Raw genomic sequence first — 17,185 nt, 5'->3', positions numbered from 1 at the left:
TGGAAGCAGTAAGTGTGTGGATATAAAGCAAGAGAGACATGTGGAAGGATGGGGATTCATACACAGTGAAGTATGGCAACTTTCTGCTGGATTCTATACTGAGATACCCTGTCACTTGTAGGCATTTAGCATAAATAGCCCTTCATGTTTTTAAGGTTCTCTTCCTGTAAAAAAGAGAGGGAGGGAGAGATCTAGGAATTTGCTCCCCCCCCCTTCCTTAAAAGAAAAAACTATGGGGCTGTGTACTGGAGCAGAGGCCATGTTCTGTGCTGTCTATCATGATTGTGGCTTTAATCTCTTAAACGAAGATTTTAGTTACAAGAAATAACTTTTCAAATTGTTTTGTTGTTCATTTTTGGAATGTAAATTTGGCTTTCGGTGACCTACCATGTGAGTGTGTTACCTTAGGAGTGTAGTCTTTTCGAAGTGTGGATGGTTGGTCCTGAAACAGTGTTAGAAACTCATGTATATCAGCTAATGGCACCTTAAACCAAGGTTATGGTTGCCACAACACAATGTCTATGCATCTTTTTTTAAATGAAGTTTGTTATGATTATTTGCTTCATTTCTATACTGTTTTATATTTTAAAGAAAAAAATATCATAGCAGTTTACAACACATTAAAACAGCAAATAAAAGAATCCAGAATAAAACAAATTCAAACTTCAAGGAAAATATTTCAGATCCTTCTCTAAGGGACATTTGATTTCCCCCATATTTATTTACCTTCCTAATTTATATAGGTGCCCCATAGCAGAAATACTCTAGGAAGCCAGGGTGGTGTAGTGGTTAGAGTCTCAGACCAGGACCTGGGAGATCAGGGTTCAAATTTCCACTCAGTCTTGAAGCTCACTGGGTGACCATGGGCCAGTCACAGCCTCTTAACCTACCTCATAGGGTCATTGTAGGAATTAACTGAGGAGGGGGGTGAACCATGGACTCCTTGGAGAAAAAGGTGGGGTATAAATGCAATAAATACGCTCTTCTGCTTACCTGCTTAAGAAAGTTGGAGGGGCAGCCAGATGGAGATGTCAGTCACCAACTTGGTGCTCAGAGATCTCCACGTGGTCACAATTGGACTTGCTCCAGTCACAAAACACACCTGGCGCCTGGTGAAGTTCTAACACTGTCCTGAAATTATTGTGTCTTATTGTTGGCTTGTGTGGGGACAGATTGTGATGATGCTAGGTGTTGTATATCAGTATGTTGGTACTTGTCTTGCTATTTTTCTGGTGATTGCTATGGCTCTTAAGTGTTTCTCAGGGCAATGAATCTATAAGAAAGGAAGGACAGAGTATGATTTAAGCTCTTAGATGAAGTAAGACAATCAGCAGCAATACCAGCATTCTGTATTTACTGGGTGGGTGGGCATGGAATCATTCAATGCAGGAAACAGGAAAGGACACAAATAAAAATAATAATTGACAGATGTTTGAGAGGCGGCAGGAGAAGCAGAGACACACTTCAATTTCTGATCCAATGAAGTTAAATTTCCAAAATTGCAGGTGGGAGAAGGCAGCCAACTTTGCTGAATCAGCCTGATGTCTATGTAGTCTAGCAACCAGCCTAGTCTTTGGGAACACACAGGTGATGGCTTGCTCCTGGTATTCAGTAGGTTTTATGCCTCTGAATATCAAAGGTATTTATCATGGATGTGAGTATGGATGGTCATATTCTCCGTGAATTTGACAAAAAATAGTTTATACAAGCTAATTGAGCTAGTGAACCATCACCGTGTCTTGTAGGAACGAATTCCATCATTTTATCCATTAACCCTCCCTAGCAAATTCTTCATCATCTTCAGGAGGCCCTTTTCATGTTCTTCAGGGACAGGATCTTTAAGCCTTAGGGGTTTGCAACATGTTCTTCTGAAAGGGCTAAAGATTTCAGCTAAAGGACCAACGATCACTAAGGAAATGCTAGTGGCCGCCATTTATAGCAAGAGTAACGTCTTGCTTCCCATTAAATGTCAAAAAAATTATTTATTTTTGGGTTGGGGCAGAGGAATAAAGCCTTAAGATTACTGTGACAGGACCCAATCCCTTAAATGTTCAATAGTTGGATAATAGGGTTGTCAAAAAAATCCCAGGATCTGCCTTTATATTGTTTTTTAAAATCCTGATTTGAAACTTTATAAACAGCCGTGTTCTCGCTGCTTTGCCATTAATCACCTTTGGTTTTTAAGAGTTTCTGTCTTTCTTCCAGTTTGTTTTGCTTGGTTTCTTTCTCACACTAAAATAGCTTTCCAGCCTCTGTCCCCTCTTGAGAAATATGTAGGGAATCACAGTAAACCATTAACTGTATAGGTTACGGGTGCCAACCATTTTGGGCCTCTGGGCACATTTGGAGCGAGTGCTGTGGGTGCCATGCCCTCCAATAACTTCTCTTCTCCACCCTCACACCACCAGGACTGAACGATAGAAGTGCACACACTACACTTTCCCAAGGGGTCTAGGTAAAAGTCAGATCTGGGACTGTGAGTCCTGAGAAGCACATAGAGCTGAAAAGGGAAGTGACAAAGAACATCAGTCTTCCAGCTTCCTCCTTCAGACCTGTGTACTTTTCAAGTGAGAAACAGATAACCATCCTCACCACCTCATGACCAAAGGGGGAAGGGAATAGAAAAACTCAGAAATTCATGGGTGCCAGATGGCACCTGAAAGCAGCATAGTTGTGATCTCTCATGTTTATCATGTCTTTTTCTTGAGAAACAAGGAAGGTGTAATTTATATGTCTTTTTCTTGGGAAGAAAGGAAGGAAGGCTGTTGACCCACTTGATAGGAGATAAAACCTGTAGTGTGGGATCTCTCTTGAAAATTCTCAACACCTAAATCTAGTGTACATGTAATATTTTACAACCTCCTAATCATGGGGTGCGGGTGGCGCTGTGGGTTAAACCACAGAGCCTAGGACTTGCCAATCAGAAGGTTGGCGGTTCGAATCCTCGCAACGGGGCGAGCGCCCGTTGTCTGGTCCCAGCTTCTGCCAACCTAGCAGTTTGAAAGCATGTCAAAGTGCAAATAGATAAATAGGTACCGCTCTGGCGGGAAGGTAAACGGTGTTTCCGTGTGCTGCTCTGGTTCGCCAGAAGCGGCTTAGTCATGTTGGCCACATGACCCGGAAGCTGTACGCCGGCTCCCTCTGCCAATAAAGCGAGATGAGCGCCGCAACCCCAAAGTCGGTCACAACTGAACCTAATGGTCAGGGTTCCCTTTACCTTTAATCATGGTTAAGAGATAGGAACCTCCTTCCTCCCCACTCCCTTTCCCCTTCTAATTCTCCTCCGTCCTCTTTAGTGTTATATTTGCCCTGAATTTATCACAGACCACGGTTGACTTTTAACCAGAGTTTGCAGAACAGCATGAAACTGAAACACCTTGTTCTGATGACATTTTTGATATTCACATGCCATACCTTTCAGCTTCCAAAGGGAAGTGAACCGCTTTCCTGCATATATAAGCAGATGGAGTCTGTGGAGGAATTGCCCTGAAGTGAATTCTGTACTGGGTGGGCTTAACAGAAAGCACGAAAAAGAGCTTTGCTGCAGTGTGCCTTTTTACTCAGCCTCGTCCCTTCTTTTCTGCAGGTGTTCCAGAGCCTGGAGGATCATCATCAGGAAGTGGTATCCTTCTTCCGGGAGAATGGTTTCCATGGGCTCATTGCCCATGACTCCGAGTATGCTCTCTGCAACATACCTTCCTATTATAGCTCCCATGCCCTCAAACTGAGCTGGAATGGCAAGAACCTCACCACCAACCAGTTCCTGATGCAAGAAGTGGCCAAGCAGCTGGGCCTCAAGCTAAGCAGCTTTCCCATCTTCGCTGCCTTGCTCGGTATGTTGAAACTGGATTGGCTGAGTGGTGAAGTGAGTGAAGGTTTCAGAGGATTGGGTCCAATTCCCTGCTTGGGCAAAAAGCTCACTAGGCAGCCATGAGCAAGATGCTCTCCCTTGGCCTAACTCACCTCCCACAGTTGTTGTGAAGGCTGTAAAAAGAGTGAAACATTAAATCAGCAGGAGTAGGCAGTGGCACAGTTCAGCAGCATATATTTCAGTGCCTTGACTTTAAAATGAATTGTTTCACACACAGTCTTTTCTCTGCCTAACTATAGCATTCCCAGGGTGTCCCAAGATCTGGCTTAATTTTTCACATGGAATGTCTGGTATCTCTCAAGCTAATGAGAGACCCAGGAAGGGCTGTCAGATCACAGGTGCTAAATTCATTTTCACACTCCCAACTTCCCCCCAACTTCAGTGTTTGGTGCTACTCAAGCTGGGAGTGTCTGATCTGGGGGAAAGAAAAAGAGGGTTAGGATGTGTCCAGATACTGGCGAAGGGCTGCTGTGTATTTATTTATCTAATTATTATATTTATATCTCACCTTTCCTCCAAGGAGTTCAAGGTGGGACACATGGTTCTTCACCGCCACCCTTAATTATCTTCACCACAACCCTGTGAGGTAGGTTAGGCTAAGAGACTGACTGGCCCAAGGTCACCATTCATGGCTGAGTGGGGTCCTAGTGCAACACGCTAAATCACTACACTGCACTAGTATTGGTAGGAACTAGAAAGAAACTGGAAGGTTGTCTGAACATGTGAAGCTGCCTTCTGCTATATCTGATCCGTGCAGAGTTAGATCATCCTGCCTAGTATTGTCTGCTCTGACTGGCAGCAGCTCTCCTGGATAAGATATTTTTAACTGGGATGGCATTACCTCTGGGCTACAGCCCCATGCCAATGTGTGTCTTTTCAATATGAGAAAGAAGAGGAATGTGCAGTGAAGATGAGAGAGAACTTAAATTCTGTTCAGGACATGAGTGCTTAATATTTCCTCAGGGAAAAGGCTTTGAGTGAGGCTGGGAGCATCTGGAAAGTGGTTCTGTAAGTGATCCACCATACCTTATGACCTCAGAAAACTTTAGGAGATGCCTTGGTCAAGGCCATAAGAACAATCCCTATGAGTCCAGCTGAACAGAAGTCTAGAATGTGGATGGAAGCCAAATATGCTTGCAGTTTCTGGGTCGTTGCTGGCATAAGAAGCTTCCACAGAGAGAAATTGAATGTGGACAGAGAATTCAAGTTGCTCCTTTCAGAATGAGTTATTGATAACTCCAGACATGCTCTCCTTAGGAACTTCCGCCACCTTGGTTGGGCTTGGATTCAATTTGTGCTTTGTTTCACCTGGAGGAATATGTGCAAATTAAGTAGCTCCATGCAAATTTTTATAACTTCTGTACTAGAATGTGGATATGTGTGTGTTGTGTGCAGGAGAGTCTTTAGCATCACGCTATACTTAATGTATGGGACGTGGGTGGCACTGTGGTTTAAACCACAGTGCCGCTTGGGCTTGCCGATTGGAAGGTTGGCGGTTTGAGGCTCTGCAACGGGGTGAGCTCCTGTTGTTTGGTCCCAGCTCCTGCCAACCTAGCAGTTCGAAAGCATGCAGTGCAAGTAGATAAATAGGTACCACTCTGGCGGGAAGGTGAACGGCGTTTCCGTGCAACCCCAGAGTCATTCGTGACTGGACTTAAATGTCAGGAGTCCCTTTACCTTTACCTTTATACTTAATGTGCTTGAACCTTAACACTAGCAGGTTCAGTCCAGTGAGACCTGTTTCTGCATACCTGTGTTTTACCTATTGGAAAGGCAGAGAAATAAATTGGATGGGCGGGGGCAGAGGGTTTGAATCCTCTTGTTTGTTGGCAGCTGTTCAGTTATTATCCCCTTTTTGCTCCCAGGGAACCACATCCTTCCAGATGAAGATTTGGCTGCCTTCCATTGGAGCCTTCTTGGACCAGACCACCCACTAGCTTCACTCAAGGTAGTGCCAGCCTCCCCTTGTCCTGTCTTGAGGGCAGCAAGGCAGGAAACCCTGGACTGAAAGGGCTGCAAATGGATTGCCCTTTGGGGAATGAACTGGTGCAGTGGTGTCTTAAGGAAAAAAGACTTGTGAGGTGGATGGGAACTAGCACTCCAAAATCTTTTGTCCACAACTCTTGGGAGACATGATTGTTTCTGAGGAGCGGTGGGAGAAGCAGTGCTTTTGAAAACAGTTCTGGGAAAGGGTGGCTCTGATGTTTAGAGTGGTGATGCTGAGGATAGCTCTACTTGAACTCCGTACGACATTTGTCCTTCAGACAAGTGGGAGAAATGCAGTTTGGACCAAGGCTAATAAAAACTAAGATTTCTGTCCCTAGCTCTGGAAGAGGAGTGGAGCATATAGGGGCTGGTAGTTCTCCTGATGTTGGACTCCAACTCCCATCAGGCACAGCATAGCCAGTGGTCAGACATGATGGAATTTGTAGTTCAGCAACTTCTGTATAGAGATATAATGGGATTAGGCTAGGTCTAGAAAAAGGAGTCACAGCATGACTCTTGGGGGGTCAGGGTGCATTTTTTCAGCATCACATTTTTGTTTGTTTAGTTTTTTGTTTTTAAACTACTGCCACAGCTTCATATAGCTGGTGGACTTTTCGTGGATATAGCCACACAACAAGAAGAGGAAATTCATGATGAACCTCTGGCATGGGTTACACTCCTGTTCTCTGCCAATGTCATGTGCCATGCTGGCTGCTGTAAAGGAGCTAAGATCAGTACATGCTTTATGCCCTAGGCAGTCATATTTGTCAGGTGTATGCCAGTGTTTGATTTGTGTTGTAAGTATCTTTATTTGTGTGAAAAGGTATGTCTACTAGCCCCACAAGGGTTCTCAAGGGGGCTTAGGAAACAGTTATAATAATGTCATACAAAACCTACATTGGAATTAGAACATCTTAAATCGATACAACAGCCAAGATAAAACAAAGTACATTAGTGATGCTTGCTCAAAGGACTAGCTAAACAGAAAGGTCTTGGGAAGTGAAAGGGGATAAGGAGGGTACCATTCCTGAGAAGGCCATGCCCCTTAAGGTGATGGGAGCGCACCCAGAGAAGGGTCTCCCCTGATGGTTTGAGAAAATGAGTACCTCCCAAGTAACTTGGCAAACACAAAAATGTATGAAGAGGAGATAATATGACTTCAGACATGCAGTGGGTGTATGGCAGGGAGCCGTAGCCGATTTGCAGCTTCCCTGGTATATGCTCACTTCATATCCCTTCATGTTTAGAGATTCCAGCAGTCTTCCTTCATATTCCTTTACTATAGCAAATGCCAAACAATATGCTGTATCCCCAACAAACATGATTGTTATGTGAATCTGCCCTTAAACTCTGGTGTCAAAGTCAGTGATGCACAGAGGATCCTGCTTTAGGATAAGGCAGTTGAACCAGGTGAGCTTCTGTCACTAGCAAGAACTGCATAATAGGGTGGAGCCATTTCAGGATCTGGGAGCACCATGTTTCTGCACTAGGGATCAGCAGCTGGGAGGCCCCAGGGCCAAATTTGGTCCCTGAAAGGTACAAGCCATGTATCTTCCTACGGCACCCCATTGCAAGTCCAGAGAAGAAAGAGACATGTAGAAAGGGTCTGCGGCAGTAGGACTTCTGTTCATCCACCTGGTGGGTGTGGGGACTGTCCCCAAAATAGCCCTCTGGTAGAAGTTGTTGCTTACCAGGCCTGTAGAGCACAGAGATGTTGCCTTGCTGCTGTTTGCCTTTGCCAGGGATTTTAAGTGTTTTGTGTGCTGGTTCTAGGTGCGCGCCCATCAACTGGTCCTGCCACCCTGTGATGTAGTCATCAAGGCTGTGTCCGAGTATGTCAGCTCCATCAAAAATCCCTCCAACTTGGATGTGATAGGGAGAGATGTCTTCAAGCACTCCCAGGTGAGGCAGAGCCTGTGGGGCAGGGCTAAATTTCCACCTATCCTCACGGCTGCTGTGAAAGTTGCAGGCAGTGGAGAGGTTTGGGATAAAGGGATCCACAGAAGGAAAAGAGGCTTATTTATGGCGACTGCTAAAATGAGGGTTACATCCTGGGTTCCCATTTCAGCACTTCCACAGTCCACAGCAGCTGGTTGGTTCATAGTGGCTTGTGCCTCCAAGCCCATAACAGTAGCAGATCGCATAACATTAAAGCCCTCTGTGCTGGTCGGCTTGAGAAGGCGGTAGGATTTTCACTCCGAATGCCATTGCGACTTGCAATTGGCCGCACTCCTGTCTCCGCCCCTGTCACTTTCTTTTCCTCTGGTTCCTCCCCAGTCCAGGACCGAAGATAAAATTGAGCGTTTCAAGAAGGCTGTAGAATACTATTCCGTGGCCACGAAGGCACCGCCTACCCCAGTGGGCCAGTCCCCGTATGTTCGTGAGTATCCAGGCGGCGCTGGTCAACCTCACCTCTCTCTCAGCCGTGTTTTCTCCCGCTGTCCAAGAAGGTGAGGCCCTGCCTGATACCCTATGGCGCCCTCCGCTGGGAGAGATCAAGTCTGCACTTTAGAGTTGCCACCTCCTGGCCCAAAGAGGGCTTGGGTGCCTTTCATTAGCCACGTGGCTGGAAGAAGTTTGGAGTGGCTTTTCCAGTGGCCATGCGTTACAGGGAGCCAGAAACTCCACCTTTTGAACTTCTCTGTGTCACGGTCTGCTAAAGGCACTGGAGCACCTTTCCAGGCCAGGGGCTGGTAATCTCATTGAGCCATTCACACATTCTGCCCTCATACGAAACTACTGTTACAGCCATTCCTCATTGTCCACAGTTGTGTGTTAAAGTTACATAGCAAGAGTGCATTCTCAGGATCTCTTAACGAGGCATAGCTAATCTGGGTTAAGTGCTTCTGAATATGCCTACTTGTTTAAGGATATAGGTGCCTTGATGGACTTTAAATTCCCCTAGTCCAGCATCTTTTGCAAGAATCTCAATAATCGGAGGAAATATGGAATCTGTTGAAAATTGAACAATGGTTTGCCAGAGTCTACTATTTACCTTTTGCTGGACAAGAGAACTGGTATATCAATCAGCACCCCCTCCTTTCTTTTTTTGGTCTGGAGTGAATTTTCAGACAAAATTCCTACAGGATTTCTGGACCAAAGTGTGCGTCCTCATTTTGCATTGAACACCACCCTCTTCTCAGGAGATTTACACAAATCTTTGAGAGCTACTTTCCTAAACCATGCTGCCATGTGCAGGGGTTCCAGCATGGCAGAGTACCATAAGGTTGGCCAAAGGTACAAAGTCAGAGTCACCAGCTTGGGAAAGACATAAATGACTTTCCTTCATAACACAAAAATATGACTCCCCCTGCTCACACCTGCTTTTTGAAATGTTCATCAACCACATCCTAGTTTAACCAACTTGTACATTGGCAGGTATCCACACTCAGTCTTTTTAATGGTCCTGGCAAGGGTGTGCTGGGAAAATGGAGATTCCTGTATTTTAACAAGGTCACAATTCTGTGTTTCAGTTCCAGCTTTTGGGCCCAACCACTTTGGAGGGGCAGCACCTATGAACCGCAATCCAATGGTACCGCTCCCTTCTGGGAAGGCTGTGGTAAGTCCCCAGACTTGCTTTAGGCAGATGTTCAGCTTTTCTTGATAATTTTGTTCATTACTCTGTTCAAGATAGACAGGTCAGTGGCTGTGCCTCCTTATTGCTCATTGGGTTATTGAGGGGAGACTGTTGCTTGTTGCAAGCCCAGCCTACAACAAGCTTATTTGTATTTCAGTGGAGGGTGAGGTAGTAGAATTCTGGATTGTGCTACTTCAGGCAGCAAGGGGTATTCGTGTGTCATTTTTTAAAATGCTCTCTTATGCAAAAAACCACATACGTATAACAGACTAGCACATAAAAAAGAGGCTTGTGATAAACATATTCCTCTAGTTTACAGCATTCAAAAACATGACTCCCTCTCCCTCCTGCACTCAGACTGAAGTAGTACAATCTGGAATTTTACCACAGTCTGTCTCATTCTTCATAAAGTATAAATCTGCTGACTAAGGCCAAATTCTGTGTTTGCAAAGGGTAGGTCTGCACCTGCAATTCATTCATATGCAGGTGCTCTTGCGAGCATTTGGTCCCGTTTCAAGGAGAGCTATAAAACTGTACCATGAGAATGATCCCCTCTTGTTACCACTGCCCCCTTTAAAATCTGTTGCATTGCATCTTCTCCCAAGCCAGGGCTGTGCACATTCGTCTGTGATACCATATGGAGTGTGGCATCTGACGCATGTTATCATCAGAGGCATCTCAGCCTTAAAAAAAATAAAACTCATGTTTCTAACTCTTATAGTTGCTTGAGCTAAAGATGTAGACAGTACATGATCGCAGAAAGAGGATTGGACCATATCTCCAAAGGGAGAAATTTCAGTGCCTTGAACCCGTCCTCCCATGCAGAAACACATAAAAGTGCCTTATACTGAATCAGGCTACGGCTCCATCTATTTCTGACTGCCAGCCACTGTCCAGGGTTTCATGCAGAGCTCTCTCTCATCACTTGTTCTTTGAGCCCATTTTTTACTGCAGATGCTGGGGATTAGAGACCTGCCTGCAAAGCATGTTCTCTGCTGCTAAGCTGTGGCCCTTCTCCAGGTTTGCTCAGGTAGCTCCAATGACAATCTGTCAACCCTTTCCTCCCCTTTGCTTCCATCTCCAGTTTGCACCTCAGATGGGGCCAAAGATGCAGTACCATCCGCCTTCCACTCATGGCGGTGTTGCCACCTCCTCGTCTTTCCTTCCCGGCCCTGGCTCCAGTTTTCTCTTCTCTCCACATGGCCTGGTGGATGCAGCCCCTTTCCACGAGGACCCTGCTCTGAAGGGCGGACACTTCAACAACTGGCCTGTTTCATATGACAACTGCCCCGCCAAGTTCCCCAACCACCACCTGAGTTCCAAGCCCTCCCCATCGTCTGGGCCTGGGTCTTCGCCCTCCTCCTCTTCTGATGGAGAAGAGCACAACGGAACCAGCTCCAAGTGAGTGGGGACGTAGCGGCATTTTGAGATCTGCAGGACAGACTGGGGTGGCAGCTATGGATGTATGGAAGAAGGTGGATTGGAGGGGCCCATGACTGCTCTTCATGGGTGTGGGAAAGTGCGTAGCATTGAGCAGGGATGGTGGAACCAGGAGAATTCCTCAGTTTTGATCTCATGGTGTGGTGGGGTGGGGGAAGAAGCAGGATAGAAGGGCCAGGTCCTGGCTTTGCTGCTTGCCACGTGGTGTGGGACTGCTAGCGTATCCCTTTCCTCTCACTGCTGCAGCCACGTCTCTGAATCCGGACCTCGCAAGTCTGGCTGGGAGGATCCTGGGGCTGAGAAGAGGATGACTCGGGGCTGGGGGCAGTCACCTGGGGGCACTGGCAACTCGGAGAGGAGCCTGAGTGGGCCTGAGGCTCACATTCCTTCGCTGCTCTCCATGGCGACTCGCAACCACATGGACATCACCACCCCGCCCCTGCCCACTGTTGCCCCCGAGGTGCTTCGGGTGGCTGAGCACCGGCACCGGCGAGGGCTTATGTACCCATTCATCTACCATGTCCTAACAAAGGTGAGGTGGGGCAGTGGATCTTTTGAGTTATTTTAACTGGATCTCTGTGGGGTGGCCTGGAGGGCAGCACAGGGGCTGAGAGCCAGCAGTCCTGGACCCTCAGTTTCCAACCCTCCATTCCAGGGTGAAATCAAGATCCCAGTGTGCATTGAAGACGAGTGCAACACCGAGCTGCCGCCAGCAGCTGTCCTTTTCCGGGCTGCACGGCAACATGTCTATGGTGTCCTCTTCAGTGTGGCTGAGACCCAGAGACGGATGGAACGGCTGGCTGTGCGCAAGCGTATCCCTGTGAAAAGTAGGTCATCCCTTCTTCAACCTGTGGTTGCTTTACTGTTCCAGTGTTGTGTTCGTAAAAGTGGGAGGTGGGCCTCCCAGAGGTATCCTGGGCACTTTTTGGAATATGGAGATTCATTGGCAGCAAGGGGCTTTTTTTTTATTGCCCACTGTGTTGAACTGCGGTACATGTTGGCCTTGACTTGTGGTACATGCCTGCTGAATAGGTTCGGTCGTCACTGATAGGCAGCATCCTGGTTTCCTATATCTGTCCTCCAGGTGGGCTGGGTCCAAATGGTGTTTCTCCTGATCATGTGAGCTTGGGGAAGTGCCTTCTGTGTCTCCTTACAGGAACAGTGTGCAAGTGTTTTATCCTCGCAGTCAGATGGGCCCTGTTCTTACCTCCATAGCTCCTCCTGTTATCGTCAAGGAATGGTCGGCGTATAAGGGGAAATCCCCACAGACTCCAGAATTGGTATCGGCCCTTGCTTTTCGAGAGTGGACGTGTCCCAACCTCAAGAAGCTGTGGCTGGGCAAAGCAGTGGAGGACAAGAACCGACGCATGAGAGCCTTCTTGGCCTGTATGAAATCTGACACCCCCGGCATGCTCAATCCCGCCAATGTCCCCACACATCTGCTGCTTATGTGCTGTGTGCTACGGTGAGTGGGGCAGGTCTGGGTATGATAGGTGGGAATGCTCAGAAAAGAGGGCTCCTGAGACAGGATGGGTGGAATGGCACAGCAGGATTTGGAAGAATTGTGGCTCTGTGTACTGGTGGGTGGAGCGCCAGCTACATCGTCTCCTCTACTTGAGGCTTAAAACCTACTCTAGTAACTGAAAGTACATTTTATTTACTCATTTTGAGTTTCCAAGAAAATACAAGCTATTACAAATACAAGAAAATACCTATCTAGCTAGCTATTAATGTTGAGTTCCTGTTAAAATGCTTGTAACCTTCTCCTGCAATAAAGTTAAATAGAAAAAGAAGCTGGGCAGTGTCCCTTGTGTCTCCTTTCCTCCCCAGTATGTGGTGGAGTAACTCTTTTGATTTATAAATTATGTCATATTTCTCCTTTTTTTAAGATACATGATACAATGGCCTGGGGGTCGGATCCTGCATAGACATGAGTTGGACGCCTTCCTGGCCCAGGCTGTGTCTGCTCAGCTATATGAGCCAGATCAGCTTCAAGAACTGAAGGTAAGGTTGAGTTTGGATTTGATTTTTGCAATCTTTATACCCTTAGGGCAGGAGTGGGGAATCTAGGATAAGGTTACCAGACGTCCCTGTTTCCCGGGGACAGTCCCCAGATTTACAAATCAGTCCCCATACAAAACCCAGTGAAGTTGAAAAGTGTCCCCGGATTCATTGAAAAAAATCTGGTAACCTTAATCTAGGAACCCTCTCAGATGTTGCTGGACTACAGTTCCTATAACCCCTGACTATGAGAGTTAGAGTCAAATTGCATTTGGAGGGCATTGATTCCCCATCTCTGTTGCAGGGAATCTGGAAGGCAGCTTAGTGGATTAGAGCTCGTGGGCTAAGGAAGGGGAACCTTTCTTGTCCATGAGAGGCAAAACCTTCCTGCAAATCATGCATTTTTTGCAGATGCACTCCCCTTGCCAATGCTTCCTTGCTGCCTTTCACTCACCCATCCCACCCCATCCCATCCCATCTCCTCTCATATTGCTGCTGTTCCTGCTAACCCAAAACTTCTAATTTTGCAAAACCTGAAATTTCAGACTCCTGTCTTGTCTCTGATGGCAGATGATACAATGGGTGGAATTCAGTATTGTGCTAGGACAAACATTCTGTCTATCCAAGCATTACAGCCCTTCTCCCTGCCTGCAAGGTGTTTTGGATGTTCTCTTGATGCCTCCTTCACAAGTCAGTTTTGGGACTCAAGCAGGGGGTGGGGAGAAGCCCCATTGTGCAAGTGGAAGTCTTTGCACGGGGCTTCTGCTGACAAGGTTTCTTAGACTGGAATTCACCTATGTTTGGGCTGTTCTGCTCCAGACTGCAGGTGAGAGATCATATATTCCTTGTACGTAGAGAATGAGCATGCAGGCTTGCTGGTGGTGGTTGAGGGAGGCGTCTGGTCTAATATCTTGGCTTTCTTACTGGTATTCTAGTTTTCTGTGTACAGGGAACCTTTTCTGTGCATGAACATTCCATCATGAGAGCCCCGGTTACAGAGGGGCCATCCACAAATGGGTTTACTACCACTTCCTGTTGCTTATGACAACAAGACCTAAAACTTGTGATGTACATAAAGTCATTCTACATGTCTGACATTGGATTGCATAGACCTTTAAGCAGAGGAATTTGATGTAGAGCAGCAGTGAAAGAAATCCGTGGCATAGTGTTTAGAGGTGTAACAGGAGGGCCACTGTGATCTTTGTCTGAAGCAGGGACTTCTGGTTGGAACTATGGCGAACTGAGATAACATCTGCTAGCGCTACACTAGCAGAGATGAGAGGTGGTCAGGGGATAAATCTGGCTACCTAACTCCCCTTGAGACTAAGGGATGTTGAAGAGCACAGCCTCAGATATTCTGAAGAAGACATTCATTGTCGTACTGAGGGAAAGATAAATCTCTGTGGAGGTGAAATGTGTCTACAGCGAGGTGAATATATTGGTTTGAGCACTGCATAATCGCTCTTAAACTAGAGCTTAAAGTTTGCACCCTCCTTATCTTAATTATTATTAGTAGGACTGGAAAGAAAGGAATATAAATTGGATTCTGTATTTGTCAATTAATAACACACAGAGGGAAAAGACTGCAGACAGTTAAAAGCAATGACAGATAACAGGCGGAAAGCCTTTTCAAGAAGATCTAAATAATTTACTGCCTGGAAATATTGCAGCTCAAAATTGCTTATCATTTATTTTTTACGTCTTTTGTAAACCCTTGCTTCCGTGTGCTGAGTTGATGGAAAATGAAAGTGGGAATTGCTGTCTGCGTCACAAAACACAGGGAAGCGAAGACAGCGTAATATATCATGCTGACACTAAAGACTGATCCTTAAACTCATGCAAAGGCACAGCTAATAGACTTAAGAAACAGATTACAGGAGATGGTTAAGGAGATTGGGATACAGATAAGACGAATGGGAGGTGTAGGATCTGCAGTCGGCGAACAGAGGGACCATTTTTGTCTAAATGTGAAAAAAATACCAGATGGAGCTGAGGAGACAGATTTATGGCTGCCAGAAAGGTGGGAGCTGATGACGGAATCTGCTGTAAAGTTGGAAATTTACTGACCGCAAAAACAGCTGATGACAGTTCAAAGCATAGTTTTTTATACTGAATGCGCTTTCAAAGCTGTGTCTGATGAGATGTGGAATAACAAATACGCAAACAGAAAAGGAGATGGGGGAAAAGAAAAGAATGAAAAATGATTTAATGAAGATTTAACAGGCAAACAAAGATAAATTACCACATTACTGAGAAAGGTTGGAACCCCTGAGGAGAAACTGACCATGAGGAATTGGGGAAAAATATACATAATTGGACACTTGAAGATAACAATGCATAAATGAAGAGCTACATTATACTTCCTGAGTGAGAAAAGATGTCTGGGTGTCTGGGAAGAAAATTTGAGATCTAGCAGATCCCATCTAGCAGAATGGGGAAAACTGGATATTTCTGGAGTTTAAATGCTACATATTTTGAGTAATCGAAAATACAAATAATTGGCAGATAGGGAAGCGAAAGCCTTCCCCCCCTTTCATCCCCCCCTTTACTCTGTTTTCTTTATGATTGCTTATTTTTTATAGTTTATTTTTCTTTTGATTTCTTAAATGAAGATACATACAGAGAGGTGATAGGAGAGGGTCTTTTCCAGGGTGTGAGACTGAGGAAGAGGTAAGCTCTCCCAGGTGACAGCTGAGAAGACTCTTCCTTATATGGGGATTGAAGTTTATGAGCGAGGGCTATATACATATAATTTGGTGTTTTATTATTATTACTATTATTGGTGTTAATGTTTCCTATCTGTTCTTTTTCTCTCTCTTTCTTTTCTTCTTCTTCCCTCTCTCCTCTATTTCTTGTCTTTTTGATTCTATTTGCCTTAGATACTATTTTATTGTATCGTGAAAACTTTAATAAAAATCTTTGGAGAAATAAAAGTTGCCTGAAGCAGGAGAACCAGCTCTCCTTTTGTTAAGGAAAGAGGTGCTGGGGCTCAGGTCCGCTTGAGAGCCAGAAACCATGCCCTCTGGAAGAGAGCCCTGCTTTTTAAAAATATATATATAATTTTTATTAACAGGCCAATCAAATCACATTAGTTCCAAATTATACAGCCAGATTTTTAAATTTTGTTGGGGGTGCCCATACTCCAAGCTCCAGAAGGGGGTCCAAACATCACATATTGCTGCTTTAATTAGACAGTTCTATCCAGTTCTATCCAGATAGTCTCTTTATTACTTTCTTCATCTTCTTGTTGTTATCATATATTCCTTTCTTTGCGATCTCTGATAATCTTCACAAGCAGGTTGGAAACAAACATCCTCTGTGTGGGTTTTACACTCTCCAAAAATCATATCTCATAGGGACAGACACCATTCCACACCTCCATAAAGAATGTATCCTCGGTCTGTCCATTAATTTTCCTAGGCTTGCCAAGTATATCCGAGGGCTCTGCCAGGTTTAGATCACATTCCATTCATCATTCACATTCCGATGATCCTGGTCCTCCTCCCCCCGTCTTTCTTAGACAAGCCTGTCTTAGCAAGACGCCATTTAAAACTGCGTCATAAAATTTTCCTCCGTTCTCCGATATTTACCAGTCCTCTCTTCAATCAATAATTCACTCCACACAGCTCTTGAGTTCCTGCTTGTGATTAATAAAATGCAACGATTCGTCTTTCTGGGGTAGAGGGTTATTAATACTCACATAAGGCAAAGAAAAGAAAAGTTTTTTCCTCCACCCCCCTTCCTTTTCATTCCAAACATACCAGTCTCTTAATGGTGGTTCATCATTTGATTTATTTGTCCCTCCTGTCGCTCCGGTCACAGAGATCCATTAATCAGCAGTCTTAACTCCCGAACTTCGCTTGATGTATGTGCTTCAGCTTCTTTCCAATTATATTTTCGAGCTGAAGCAAACCAGAGCGCGATTGGAGAAAGCGTCCGGAAGAGCCAACTTCACCGAGGGCTTGTGCCAAGTGACCGGGCACCCCCTTCTTTCGATTCCGGGGGTGCATTATGGACACCGCTGGCAAGGCAGTCCCCCCATCTCCTTGGGGGGTCGGGAAGGCTGCATACTTCCCATAGCAGCCTCTTATTTACCTCGTGTGGGTCGGAGAGATGTTATTGTCGGCCATCTTCCAATGCGCCACCTGGTGCCCCCCCCCCGAGTGCCCCGCTTCTTAATATATTAAATATGGAGGGAGGGGACAGGTTGCAGGTACTCCCTGGGAACGAAGGACACGTCATACATACCTGGAGGTATTTGCATCTATTATTTTTTTGTTCCATTAAAAACGGGGCATGGTCCAACAAGG

At 45.6% G+C, this 17,185-nt stretch overlaps 1 protein-coding gene and 1 long non-coding RNA gene across 2 annotated transcripts in view; both read left to right on the top strand.

Moving 5' to 3' along the window:
- Positions 1–17,185, top strand: part of FAM120C (family with sequence similarity 120 member C) — a 30,326-nt gene that overhangs the window by 4,509 nt on the left and 8,632 nt on the right. The window contains exons 2-11 of the mRNA XM_079959991.1: positions 3,587–3,833; positions 5,737–5,819; positions 7,631–7,759; positions 8,135–8,237; positions 9,331–9,416; positions 10,519–10,835; positions 11,121–11,406; positions 11,530–11,701; positions 12,090–12,339; positions 12,764–12,878. Of these exons, the coding sequence (XP_079816117.1) occupies positions 3,587–3,833; positions 5,737–5,819; positions 7,631–7,759; positions 8,135–8,237; positions 9,331–9,416; positions 10,519–10,835; positions 11,121–11,406; positions 11,530–11,701; positions 12,090–12,339; positions 12,764–12,878 (1,788 nt within the window). The remainder of the gene's footprint in view (positions 1–3,586; positions 3,834–5,736; positions 5,820–7,630; positions 7,760–8,134; positions 8,238–9,330; positions 9,417–10,518; positions 10,836–11,120; positions 11,407–11,529; positions 11,702–12,089; positions 12,340–12,763; positions 12,879–17,185) is intronic.
- Positions 1,217–3,576, top strand: LOC307206795. Its single transcript, XR_013834501.1, has 3 exons — positions 1,217–2,719; positions 2,754–2,879; positions 3,237–3,576. It is a non-coding gene; the product is annotated as an uncharacterized lncRNA (long non-coding RNA).

The sequence above is a fragment of the Podarcis cretensis genome (assembly GCF_951804945.1).
Source record: "Podarcis cretensis genome assembly, chromosome: 17".
Taxonomy (NCBI): Eukaryota; Metazoa; Chordata; class Lepidosauria; order Squamata; family Lacertidae; genus Podarcis; species Podarcis cretensis.
This window is presented reverse-complemented; position numbering and strand designations above follow the sequence as displayed.